A 14,316-nucleotide genomic window follows, 5' to 3' on the forward strand; every position below is an offset into this window, starting at 1 on the left:
ATAATAATAAGGTATTTGAGGTAGATATGTACATGAAGGCAGGGTAAAGTGACTAGGCATCAGGATAGATAATAATAAGGTATTTGAGGTAGATATGTACATGAAGGCAGGGTAAAGTGACTAGGCATCAGGATAGATAATAATAAGGTATTTGAGGTAGATATGTACATGAAGGCAGGGTAAAGTGACTAGGCATCAGGATAGATACTAATAAGACTAAAATAAAGAACAGAGTGTAAACGTGTGTGTGTGAGAGTGTGCGTGTGTGTGATGTGTGCGTGTGTGTGATATGTGGGTATGCGTGTGTGTTGTGTGTGCATGTATGTAGTATATGTGAATGTGTGTGTGTTTTGTGTAAGACTGTCAGTGTAGTGTGAGTGAGTGAATGAATGAATGAGTGAGTGTATAGTGTTTATATATAGTCTTGTGAGTTTGCATAGAGTCAGTGCAAGATATGCAGATAGTCCAGGTAACCCATTCAGTAACTATTTATCAGTCTTATGGCTTTAGGGGTCTCGGAGCCCTGGTACCCTTTGCCGGATGGTAGCAGAGTGAACAGTCTACGTTATTTTTTTGGGCATTTCTCTGACACCGCCTGGTTTAGAGGTCCTGGATGGCAGGACGCTCGGCCCCAGAGACGTACTGGGCCATCCGCACAACATGCTCTCGAAGGTGCAGCTGTAGAACTACGTACTGTATTCATTGTATATGTCTTATTGATCTAGAACCGGGAATGCAATTTTTATATTTGTATCATTCATGATGAATAAACATAACGAAATTAAACAAAACTTTTGGGTGGAGCTCTTCGCAGAATATACAAATCCATCAACACTCAATACAGTAGTTGATATTCAACACTTTCTGTAGGTTTTATAAATGGTATATTAGCTGTAACACAATATGGGCTGAGCTGGGCAGTCATCAGATACTCACACACAGTTCCTGGCGGCCAGGTCTTTGTGGATTACTTCTCTCCTGGCAAGGTAGCTCATCCCACATGCTATCTGGATCGCCATGTGGACCAAGTCCTGCTGGGAGATGGCCTAGAGAGAGAGGAGGAGAGAAAATAAGTATATATAGATAGAGAGAGAGAAAGAGAGAGAGAGAGAGAGACAGAGAGAGACAGATAGAGAGAGAGACAAAGAGAGAGAGAGAGACAGCGAGAGAAAGAGAGAGAGAGAGAGAGAGACAGAGAGAGCGAGAGAGAACGAGAGACAGAGAGCGAGAGAGAACGAGAGAGAGAGAACGAGAGAGAGAGAGAGAGAGAGAGAGAGAGAGAGAGAGAGAGAGAGAGAGAGAGAGAGAGAGAGAGAGAAGAGAGGCAGTAATGCAGACGAACAGCTCCTGACTTTTTATAACTATCTGGTTGTTAAGAGTGAGATTAAAACAATATATATGTAATCAAACTGAACAACTGAAGATCAACACAGGAGGAAAAGATTGACAGAGTGTGAGTTAAAACACCAATCTTAATCGTGCTAGCTAGCCAAATTCGAATGTCAGCTAGCTCACGTCTAGCTCCAACTGTTTACTGGTGGTAACCATAGCAACACGGCCAGTGAGGCAGCGCCAGCATCAGCAGAGACAGAGACCCCCCCTTTTGAATTTCCAGCATAAATCAAATCAGAGAAGGGAAGAATCTATTTTAAACACAGAATTCTGGAAACCCGGAAACTTTGTTTGCCGACTGCTCACACAACAGGACTGTTACAAACCTGTCCTTTCCCACAGACCACACTACAGCCTGGTATATCAATCAATCAATCAATCAATTTTATTTTATATAGCCCTTCGTACATCAGCTAATATCTCGAAGTGCTGTACAGAAACCCAGCCTAAAACCCCAAACAGCTAGTAATGCAGGTGTAGAAGCACGGTGGCTAGGAAAAACTCCCTAGAAAGGCCAAAACCTAGGAAGAAACCTAGAGAGGAACCAGGCTATGAGGGGTGGCCAGTCCTCTTCTGGCTGTGCCGGGTGGAGATTATAACAGAACCATGCCAAGATGTTCAAAAATGTTCATAAGTGACAAGCATGGTCAAATAATAATCAGGAATAAATCTCAGTTGGCTTTTCATAGCCGATCATTAAGAGTTGAAAACAGCAGGTCTGGGACAGGTAGGGGTTTCGTAACCGCAGGCAGAACAGTTGAAACTGGAATAGCAGCAAGGCCAGGCGGACTGGGGACAGCAAGGTGTCAGCATGCCCGGTAGTCCTGACGTATGGTCCTAGGGCTCAGGTTCTCAGAGAGAAAGAGAGAACGAGAGAATTAGAGAGAGCATACTTAAATTCACACAGGACACTGGATAAGACAGGAGAAGTACTCCAGGTATAACCAACTAACCCCAGCCCCCGACACATAAACTACTGCAGCATAAATACTGGAGGCTGAGACAGGAGCGGTCCGGAGACACTGTGGCCCCATCCGAAGAAACCCCGGACAGGGCCAAACAGGAAGGATATAACCCCACCCACTCTGCCAAAGCACAGCCCCCGCACCACTAGAGGGATATCCTCAACCACCAACTTACAATCCTGAGACAAGGCCGAGTATAGCCCACAGAGGTCTCCACCACAGCACAAACCAAGGGGGCGCCAACCCAGACAGGAAGATCACGTCAGTAACTCAACCCACTCAAGTGACGCACCCCTCCTAGGGACGGCATGAAAGAGCACCAGCAAGCCAGTGACTCAGCCCCTGTAACAGGGTTAGAGGCAGAGAACCCCAGTGGAGAGAGGGGAACCGGCCTGGCAGAGACAGCAAGGGCTGTTCGTTGCTCCAGAGCCTTTCCGTTCACCTTCACACTCCTGGGCCAGACTACACTCAATCATATGACCTACTGAAGAGATAAGTCTTCAGTAAAGACTTAAAGGTTGAGACCGAGTCTGCGTCTCTCACATGGGTAGGCAGACTGTTCCATAAAAATGGAGATCTATAGGAGAAAGCCCTGCCTCCCGCTGTTTGCTTAGAAATTCTAGGGACAATTAGGAGGCCTGCGTCTTGTGACCGTAGCGTACGTATTGGTATGTACGGCAGGACCAACTCGGAAAGATAGGTAGGAGCAAGCCCATGTAACGCTTTATAGGTTAACAGTAAAACCTTGAAATCAGCCCTTGCCTTAACAGGAAGCCAGTGTAGGGAAGCTAGCACTGGAGTAATATGATCAAATTTCTTGGTTCTAGTCAGGATTCTAGCAGCCGTATTTAGCACTAACTGAAGTTTATTTAGTGCTTTATCCGGGTAGCCGGAAAATTAGAGCATTGCAGTAGTCTAACCTAGAAGTAACAAATGCATGGATTAATTTTTCTGCATCATTTTTGGACAGAAAATTTCTGATTTTTGCAATGTTACGTAGATGGAAAAAAGCTGTCCTTGAAACAGTCTTAATATGTTCGTCAAAAGAGAGATCAGGGTCAAGAGTAACGCCGAGGTCCTTCACAGTTTTATTTGAGACGACTTTACAACCATCAAGATGAATTGTCAGATTTAACAGAAGATCTCTTTGTTTCTTGGGACCTAGAACAAGCATCTCTGTTTTGTCCGAGTTTAAAAGTAGAAAGTTTTCAGCCATCCACTTCCTTATGTCTGAAACACAGGCTTCTAGCGAGGGCAATTTTGGGGCTTCACCATGTTTCATTGAAATGTACAGCTGTGTGTCATCCGCATAGCAGTGAAAGTTAACATTATGTTTTCGAATAACATCCCCAAGAGGTAAAATATATAGTGAAAACAATAGTGGTCCTAAACGGAACCTTGAGGAACACCGAAATGTACAGTTGATTTGTCGGAGGACAGACCATTCACAGAGACAAACTGATATCTTTCCGACAGGTAGGATCTAAACCAGGCCAGAACTTGTCCGTGTAGACCAATTTGGGTTTCCAGTCTCTCCAAAAGAATGTGGTGATCGATGGTGTCAAAGGCAGCACTAAGGTCTAGTAGCACGAGGACAGATGCAGAGCCTCGGTCTGACGCCATTAAAAGGTCATTTACCACCTTCACAAGTGCAGTCTCAGTGCTATGATGGGGTCTAAAACCAGACTGAAGCATTTCGTATACATTGTTTGTCTTCAGAAAGGCAGTGAGTTGCTGCGCAACAGCTTTTTCTAAAATTTTTGAGAGGAATGGAAGATTCGATATAGGCCGATAGTTTTTTATATTTTCCGGGTCAAGGTTTGGCTTTTTCAAGAGAGGCTTTATCACTGCCACTTTTAGTGAGTTTGGTACACATCCGGTGGATAGAGAGCTGTTTATTATGTTCAACATAGGAGGGCCAAGCACAGGAAGCAGCTCCTTCAGCAGTTTAGTAGGAATAGGATCCAGTATGCAGCTTGAAGGTTTTGAGGCCATGATTATTTTCATCATTGTGTCAAGAGATATAGTACTAAAACACTTAAGTGTCTCTCCCGATCCCAGGCCCTCGCAAAGCTGTGCAGATCCAGGACAGCTAAGCCCTGGAGGAATACGCAGATTCAAAGAGGAGTCCGTAATTTGCTTTCTAATGGTCATGATCTTTTCCTCAAAGAAGTTCATGAATTTATTACTGCTGAAGTGAAAGCCATCCTCTCTTGGGGAATGCTGCTTTTTAGTTAGCTTTGCAACAGTATCAAAAGAAATTTTGGATTGTTCTTATTTTCCTCGATTAAGTTGGAAAAGTAGGATGATCGAGCAGCAGTGAGGGCTCTTCGGTACTGCACGGTACTGTCTTTCCAAGCTAGTCGGAAGACTTCCAGTTTGGTGTGGCGCCATTTCCGTTCCAATTTCCTGGAAGCTTGCTTCAAAGCTCGGGTATTTTCTGTATACCAGGGAGCTAGTTTCTTATGACAAATGTTTTTCGTTTTTAGGGGTGCAACTGCATCTAGGGTATTGCGCAAGGTTAAATTGAGTTCCTCAGTTAAGTGGTTAACTGATTTTTGTCCTCTGACGTCCTTGGGTAGGCAGAAGGAGTCTGGAAGGGCATCAAGGAATTTTTGTGTTGTCTGAGAATTTATAGCACGACTTTTGATGCTCCTTGGTTGGGGTCTGAGCAGATTATTTGTTGCGATTGCAAACGTAATAAAATGGTGGTCCGATAGTCCAGGATTTTGTGGAAAAACATTAAGATCTACAACATTTATTCCATGGGACAAAACTAGGTCCAGAGTATGACTGTGGCAGTGAGTAGGTCCAGAGACATGTTGGACAAAACCCACTGAGTCGATGATGGCTCCGAAAGACTTTTGGAGTGGGTCTGTGGACTTCTCCATGTGAATATTAAAATCACCAAAAATTAGAATATGATCTGCTATGACTACAAGGTCTGATAGGAATTCAGGAAACTCAGAGAGGAACGCTGTATATGGCCCAGGAGGCCTGTAAACAGTAGCTATAAAAAGTGATTGAGTAGGCTGCATAGATTTCATGACTAGAAGCTCAAAAGCGAAACGCCATTTTTTTTTGTAAATTGAAATTTGCTATCGTAAATGTTAGCAACACCTCCGCCTTTGCGGGATGCACGGGGAATATGGTCACTAGTGTAACCAGGAGGTGAGGCCTCATTTAACACAGTAAATTCATCAGGCTTAAGCCATGTTTCAGTCAGGCCAATCACATCAAGATTATGATCAGTGATTAGTTCATTGACTATGACTGCCTTTGAAGTGAGGGATCTAACATTAAGTAACCCTATTTTGAGATGTGAGGTATCACGATCTCTTTCAATAATGGCAGGAATGGAGGAGGTCTTTATCCTAATAAGATTGCTAAGGCGAACACCGCCATGTTTAGTTTTGCCCAACCTAGGTCGAGGCACAGACACAGTCTCAATGGGTATGGCTGAGCTGACTACACTGACTGTGCTATTGGCAGACTCCACTAAGCTGGCAGGTTGGCTAACAGCCTGCTGCCTGGCCTGCACCCTATTTCACTGTGGGGCTAGAGGAGTTAGAGCCCTATCTATGTTGGTAGATAAGATGAGAGCACCCCTCCAGCTAGGATGGAGTCCGTCACTCCTCAGCAGGTCAGGCTTGGTCCTGTTTGTGGGTGAGTCCCAGAAAGAGGGCCAATTATCTACAAATTCTATCTTTTGGGAGGGGCAGAAAACAGTTTTCAACCAGCGATTGAGTGCTGAGACTCTGCTGTAGAGCTCGTCACTCCCCTAACTGGGAGGGGGCCAGAGACAATTACTCGATGCCGACACATCTTTCTAGCTGATTTACACGCTGAAGCTATGTTGCACTTGGTGACCTCTGACTGTTTCATCCTAACATCGTTGGTGCCGACGTGGATAACAATATCTCTATACTCTCTACACTCGCCAGTTTTAGCTTTAGCCAGCACCATCTTTAGATTAGCCTTAACGTCGGTAGCCCTGCCCCCTGGTAAACAGTGTATGATCGCTGGGTGATTCGTTTTAAGTCTAATACTGCGGGTAATGGAGTCGCCAATGACTAGGGTTTTCAATTTGTCAGAGCTAATGGTGGGAGCCTTCGGCGTCTCAGACCCCGTAACGGGAGGAGTAGAGACAAGAGAAGACTCAGACTCAGACTCCGACTCGCTACATAATGGGGAAAACCGGTTGAAAGTTTTTGTCGGCTGAATGAGCGACACCGGTTGAGCATTCCAACAGTATTTCCCTCCAGAAGCCATGAGAAAGTTGTCCGGCTGCGGGGACTGTGCGGGGGGATTTATACTAACGTTACTATCTGTACTTACTGGTGGCACAGACGCTGTTTCTTCCTTTCCTACACTGAAATTACCCTTGCCTAACGATTGCGTCTGAAGCTGGGCTTGTAGCACAGCTATTCTCGCCGTAAGGCGATCGTTCTCCTGTATATTATGAGTACAGCGACTGCAATTAGAAGACATCATGTTAATGTTACTACTTAGCTTCGGCTGTTGAAGATGTTGACGAACCATGTCCAGATAAAGCGTCCGGAGTGAAAAAGTTGAATGAGGGAAAAAAGTTGCGATGGAAAAACTAAAAATATAAACGGTAATTAAAAACAAAACAAAACAAAAAAAACAAAGTTGTCAGCTAGCAAAATAAAGTAAAGTTGGCAGCAAAAACGCACAGCAACAAAACGCACAGCAACACGTCTGATGGATATACTGAGATCACGTGACAGATCATCAACATACAGTTGTAACCAGGCAGTTCAGCTATACGTCAAAGAAAGGCATCTGCAAGGGAAGGCAAATCCACATTTCTGGACCAGGAAAACAGGTTTCTGACGGTAAACATGTACCAGAACGGCACTGTCATGGTCCAGGGCAGCGAGGCTGCACTCAGCTCTTTTGTGCAGGACTTCCCCACCCTAAAGAAGATAGCAGAAACCAAAAAGAACAAGGACAGCACCCCAACCTCTCCCCTCACCTCAGACACTCCAACAGCAGGAGCCCAGACCCAGACCCACACAACAGGTCTGTCCTCCCAGAGCCAAGACCACATCACCATCAGCCTGCTGAAAGACAGGCCGGCTCTGTTAGAAGTATGGGCTACTGAGCTAAAGGAGCAGCCCCCCCCAGCTACACCACCTCCAGCCCAGACACAGAGCTTCTACAGGACCAGATCAACCAGTGCAGGACCCAGCTGAACAACTCTGTCCAGGAGCTGAGAGAGAGCCTTACCACAGCTCTTGAGGAGGTAAAGGTCACCATGAGGAGAGGGCCTCACCACAGAGCTTGAGGAGGTAAAGGTCACCATGAGGAGAGGGCCTCACCACAGAGCTTGACGAGGTAAAGGTCACCATGAGGAGAGAGCTAGTGCAGGTAAAGGAGGAGATGGTAAAGGAGTTGTCTGTCATCAAGAGGCTGCTGCAGCACAGAGAACAGACAGTAGAGAACCCTTTTTTAAAAATTTTTATTTCACCTTTATTTAACCAGGTAAACCAGTTGAGAACAAGTTCTCATTTACAACTGCGACCTGGCCAAGATAAAGCAAAGCAGTGCGATAAAAACAACAACAGAATTACATATGGGGTAAAACAAAACAAAGTCAAAAATACAACAGAAATACATATAATATACAGTGTGCAAATTTAACCCTAGAGAGAAGCTGCAGCCCCTCACCTCCCCTAACACCCCCACTGACCCACCTACTACAGAGAGAAGCTCTCTGGACCCCCCTGACACACCCCTCCATGTACACAGGCCCTGTGTACCCCAGCCCCAGACCCACACCGTAAACCCACTACTCTGGTAAAACCCACTGAGCTGGCCATCCTCATTGACTCAAATGGGAAATTCACCCAAGAGGATAAACTCTTCCCTCACCACAAGGTGTCCAAAATATGGAGCCCAAAAACACAGGATGCACTCCACATTCCTGTCCCAGCCTGACTTTAGCACACCAGGCCACATTATTATTCCCACCGGCACCAGCAACCTGCGAGAGGAACAGGAGAGAGCAGGCAGCCTGGTCAGCAGAGTAGCAGAGAGAGGGCCTCTGAGTGGTTCCCCAACTCCCACATCACCATCGCCACTCTGCTGCCCCTCATCCACGTACCGTTCAGAAAGTCAACGCTGCTCACCACCCAACAATCACCCCCAGAGCATCTGCCCGACCACTCCCACCTGAGGAAGCGGACAGTAGGGATGTTTGCCAAGTCTCTAAAGGACGTGGCACTTGGTAGACAAACACCCCCATGCCGCCACCCAGAGACCCCTACCAGACCACTGCACCACCAAGGAGCCCCAGGCCCACTCAACGCCCCACCAGACCAGCGCACCACCAAGGAGCACCAGGCCCCCTCAACGCCCCACCAGACCCACCGCACCCCACAGGCCCCACCCACCACATTTTTACATTTTAGTCATTTAGCAGACGCTCTTATCCAGAGCGACTTACAGTTAAGTGAGTGCAAAAAAAAAATCATACTGGTCCCCCGTGGGAATCGAACCCACAACCCTGGCGTTGCAAGCGCCGTGGTCTACCAACTGAGCTACAGGAGGCACCACCAGAGCATCACCACTTCCATCGGCTTAGCCAGACTGGACCGGGCCCATCCTACCACCCAGCACCAGACCACCACCCCTATCAGACCAGAGTGGAAGCCCCCCGGCCCCCCTCCACTCCACAGTGCCCTACAGCAGGACCGGCGCAGCTACGCGGAGGTCCTCAGAGGACAGGAGAACCCTGTAGGATTGAGTGAGATTAAACAGCTCCTCCAATACATCTGCACTAAACTTAGGGTAGGGGAGGGAATGGCTGGCAGGGATGTAGCTCAGTTGGTAGAGCATGGGTTGTGGGTTCGATTCCCACGGGGGGCCAGTATGAAAAATTAAAAAATAATGTATGCACTCACTAACTAAGTCGCTCTGGATAAGAACGTCTGCTAAATGACTAAAATGTACAATGTAATAGGAATGTACACTACCGTTCAAAAGTTTGGGGTCACTTAGAAATGTTCTTGTTTTTGAAAGAAAAGCAATTTTCTTGTCCATTAAAATAACATCAAATTGATCAGAAATACAGTGTAGACATTGTTAATGTTGTAAATGGCTATTGTAGCTGGAAACGGCTGATTTTTTAATGGAATATCTACATAGGCATACAGAGGCCCTTTATCAGCAACCATCAGTCCTGTGTTCCAATGGCATGTTGTGTTTGCTAATCCAAGTTTATCATTTTAAAAGGCTAATTGATCATTAGAAAACCCTTTTGCAATTATGTTAGCACAGCTGAAAACTGTTGTGCTGATTAAAAAAGCAATAAAACTGGCCTTCTTGAGACTAGTTGAGTATCTGGAGCATCAGCAATTGTGGGTTCGATTACAGGCTCAAAATGGCCAGAAACGAATAACTTTCTTCTGAAACTTGTCAGTCTATTCTTGTTCTGAGAAATGAAGGCTATTACATGCGAGAAATTGCCAAGAAACTGAAGATCTCGTACAACGCTGTGTACTACTCCCTTCACAGAACAGCGCACACTGGCTCTAACCAGAATAGAAAGAGGAGTGGGAGGCCCCGGTGCACAACTGAGCAAGAGGACAAATACATTAGAGTGTCTAGTTTGAGAAACAGGCGCCTCACAGGTCCTCAACTGGCAGCTTCATTAAATAGTACCCGCAAAACACCAGTCTCAATGTCAACAGTGAAGAGGCGACTCTGGGATGCTGACCTTCTAGGCAGAGTTGCAAAGAAAAAGCCATATCTCAGACTGGCCAATAAAAAGAAAAGATTAAGATGGGCAGTCTGAGATATAGCTTTTTCTTTGCAACTCTGCCTAGAAGGTCAGCATCCCGGAGTCGCCTCTTTACTGTTGACGTTGAGACGCCAGTGCTAAACCCTTCACTCTTAACAACGTAGTAGTTAGTAGTTATTGTATTTTGACTGTGCTGTTCTTTCTTTTTGCAACATGAAATCGCTGTCAGTTACCATGTGGAACATTCAGGGCTGAATCTTTGGACTGAAGAGTTTAGCACTGGAGTTAAAAAAAAAAAAACACTCCATTGAAACCCTGCAGAGTTCTGTAAGATTCTCTTACATGTCCAGAGGAAAACTACAAACAATGCATGCAGGGCAGAATTAGGCCAATATCCACTAATAATAAAAACTCAAAAAATTGCAATTAAGTTTTGGAAACATCTAGAATACAGTGACCCCCTCTCATATCATTACCAAGCCCTGCAATGCTAAGAGCTGAGCAAAGACAAGAGTCCCCTCATCCAGCTGGTCCTGGGGCTGAGTTCACAAACCTGTTCTACTAACACACTGAAGCCTCAGGACCAGAACATCCAATCAATCAGAATTAGCCAAATTACAACAAAACAAAACTACATTGCTTATTGGGAAACACAAGCATAAGCACAAAGTTAAATGCAGTGCTGTCTGGCCCTAAATCGACTGTACACCGTGGCTAACTATTTGACCATGGTTACTTATCAAAACCTTAGAAAAACCTAGACAAAGTACAGGCTCAGTGAGCACAGCCTTGCCATTGAGAAGGGTAGACACAGGAAAACCTGGCTCCCTGTAGAGGAAAGGCTGTGCAACCACTGCACCACAGCAGAACCTGAGACAGAGCTGCATTTCCTGACAAAATGTCAAAAATATAAACCAATTAGAGAGTGTCATTTCCCCAAATTTGAAACAGTTTTTCAAGGTTTTAATGGCCTCTCTGATGAGAATAGGCTTCCCGTCCTGTTGGGGGAGGACGCAGAGAGCTGTGGGTTGGCAGGATAGACTACCCGTCCTGTTGGGGGAGGACGCAGAGAGCTGTGGGTTGGCAGCGCACTACATTGCTGCCTGCCATAAGATGAGGGCCAGTGTCTGACAGACCAACCAACCTGCACATGTCCTCTATATTGTTATTGTTCAATGGTTATTTTGACCCTTGGTTATTGTTGTTACTGTTGTCCCGTTGACAAAATTGATTATTATTATTTTAATTATGTTAATAGTGTAAATATCCGAAGTAAGCTTTGGCAATATGTACATTGTTAAGTCATGCCAATAAAGCAAACTGAATTGAATAGAAAATTGACAAACAGACAGACAGACAGACGGACAGAGGAAGTGGATATTCAGAGGACGAGCCTGGGTTGGTGAGCTTTTAAATCATTAGAATTCCACCACTCTGAGATAAAACCAACCCTCTGAGGATAAGACCGCCACTCTGAGATAAAGCCAACCCTCTGAGGATAAGACCGCCACTGAGATAAGACCAGTCCTACAGAGATAGAAAAGCATATCACTGCACTAGGACTTATTATTTAAATCACTAAGATTACACAATAGAAAGATTAGTTACCTTCTTGTTATACAGCCTTGTAGCTATGAAGTTTTACAGACAGGGCAGGGGCCAATTGTCTCTTTAGGAGGGCCCCCCTGAGACAAGCCTGAATGACCCCTGGCTAGTACAGCATCCCAAATGGCACCCTATTCCCTATATAGTGCACTACTTTTGACCAGGACCCTATATGCTTTGGTCAAAAGTAGTGCACTATGTAGGTAATAGGGTGTCAATGGGGACACAGCCCGTGCAGTGAGACAGGACGAAACAGTCTGCTTCACGTCCATCCTACTATCTGTCCAATTAGCCCGGATGGCTTGACGTCTGAGTTGAGACGTAGCTTAGCCTAGCGGTGTGTACATAAACAGCAGATCATGACTCTAATTACTGTAGCTTAGCCTAGCGGTGTGTACATAAACAGCAGATCATGACTCTAATTACTGTAGCTTAGCATTGCGGATGTCTAGGGAACACAAACAACTCGTGTTTCACTTAGAAAAAGAACAGACAGCTAGCCAACGACGCGCTGCTAATTGTGTTAATATCCTGCAGAGGTGTGTTTGTGTGTGTGTGTGTGATAATATCCTGCAGAGGTGTGTGTGTGTGTGTGTGATAATATCCTGCAGAGGTGTGTGTGTGTGTGTGTGTGTGTGTGTGATAATATCCTGCAGAGGTGTGTGTGTGTGTGTGTGTGACAATATCCTGCAGAGGTGTGTGTGTGTGTGTGTGTGTGTGTGAGAGTGTGTGTGTGTGTGTGTGTGTGTGTGTGTGTGTGATAATATCCTGCAGAGAGAGACTAGCTTGTGTAGGAGCAGGCATCTTAGTGCTTATGTAGACCATCAGGTCTTTGATGATCATCATCGTAGCCCCTGGACACTCTGACACACACAGCAGAAAGACATTGACAGCTGTTTAATGTGCTGTGATCTGATCTGTCAGCGTGACTCAACTCGTCTGGCCTGGCAACGTCGAAGCATCGTTAAACCTCAAGAGGGCAGGAAGCTTCAACCTGGACGTCCGTCTCTGGCTCAAACCTGGGACAGAAAGGCCTTTAGCCGTAATGTTGGGCATTGGTTTGTGATTTTTAATTTAAAAAATGTCCTCCAGCGATTTTAAAAAAAACTTCTCCTGTTGAAAAACAATATCCCAAGTATAAATACAGTAATGTACACACATTAAAGGGTAAACAACTTCAAGGGATGTGGTCCTCTGTAGCTCAGCTGGTAGAGCACGGCGCTTGTAACGCCAAGGTAGTGGGTTCGATCCCCGGGACCACCCATACACAAAAAAAAATGTATGCACGCATGACTGTAAGTCGCTTTGGATAAAAGCGTCTGCTAAATGGCATATTATTATATTATTATAAGGGATACCTAGTCAGTTGTACAACTGAACGCATTCAACTGAAATGTGTCTTTTGCATTTAACCCAACCACTCTGAATCAGAGAGGTGCGGGGAGAAGGGCATTGGTCTGATGGGAATCCGTGATGTCATCAGCCCCCCCCCCACTTACTAGAGGAGCAATAGAGAACGAAAGAGGAACGGCCCACTTGTGATGTCATGACATACCTGGACCACCTTTTGTTAAGGAAATCAGCTGTTAAATGAGGTGAGGAGGAGACTGGAGAAGGACTTTAAGGAACTCACAGGCTTGGCGCTGGTGAAGGCCGCTCCAGAGAAGGCGTGTCTGGAGTGCCACTTTAAATGAAAGAAGTGAATGAGTCCCGTCCTTATCATTTATCAGGCATGTGACATCATCCAGCTGCATTTTTTTTTTCAGAGGAAGGCCCTCAAAATTGTCAAAGACTCCAGCCACCCTAGTCATAGACTGTTCTCTATGCTACCGCACGGCAAGCGGTACCGGAGTGCCAAGTCTAGGTCCAAAAGACTTCTCAACAGCTTCTACCACCAAGCCATAAGACTCCTGAACAGCTAATCATGGCTACCCGGACTATTTGCACTGCCCCCCCACCCCATCCTTTTTACGCTGCTGCTACTCTGTTAAGTACTTATGCATAGTCACTTTAACTCTACCCACATGTACATATTACCTCAACTACCTCAACTAGCCGGTGCCCCCGCACATTGACTCTGCAACGGTACCCCCCTGTATATATAGCCTCCCTACTGTTATTTTATTTTACTTCTGCTCTTTTTTTTCTCAACACTTTTTTTTGTTGTTGTTTTATTCTTACTTTTTTTGTTTAAAATAAATGCACTGTTGGTTAAGGGCTGTAAGTAAGCATTTCACTGTAATGTCTGCACCTGTTGTATTCGGCGCATGTGACCAATAAAATTTGATTTGATTTGAAACCTTGAACTGTAATGCTATGCTAGAGACTGCAGTAATGCTACGCTAGAGACTGCAGTAATGCTACGCTAGAGACAGCAGTAATGCTACGCTAGAGACTGCAGTAATGCTACGCTAGAGACTGCAGTAATGCTACGCCAGAGACTGCAGTAATGCTACGCTAGAGACTGCAGTAATGCTACGCTAGAGACTGCAGTAATGCTATGCCAGAGACTGCAGTAATGCTACGCTAGAGACTGCAGTAATGCTACGCTAGAGACTGCAGTAATGCTACGCTAGAGACTGCAGT

At 45.5% G+C, this 14,316-nt stretch overlaps 1 protein-coding gene across 2 annotated transcripts in view; it reads right to left on the reverse strand.

Moving 5' to 3' along the window:
* LOC121537621 (tyrosine-protein kinase RYK) overlaps positions 1-14,316 on the reverse strand; it is a 146,339-nt gene that overhangs the window by 10,187 nt on the left and 121,836 nt on the right. For both annotated transcript variants that reach the window (XM_041845206.2, XM_041845205.2), the window contains one exon: positions 937-1,046. In XM_041845206.2, coding sequence (XP_041701140.1) covers positions 937-1,046 — 110 coding nt within the window. The remainder of the gene's footprint in view (positions 1-936; positions 1,047-14,316) is intronic.

Source organism: Coregonus clupeaformis, chromosome 11, assembly GCF_020615455.1.
Source record: "Coregonus clupeaformis isolate EN_2021a chromosome 11, ASM2061545v1, whole genome shotgun sequence".
NCBI classification, from domain to species: domain Eukaryota; kingdom Metazoa; phylum Chordata; class Actinopteri; order Salmoniformes; family Salmonidae; genus Coregonus; species Coregonus clupeaformis.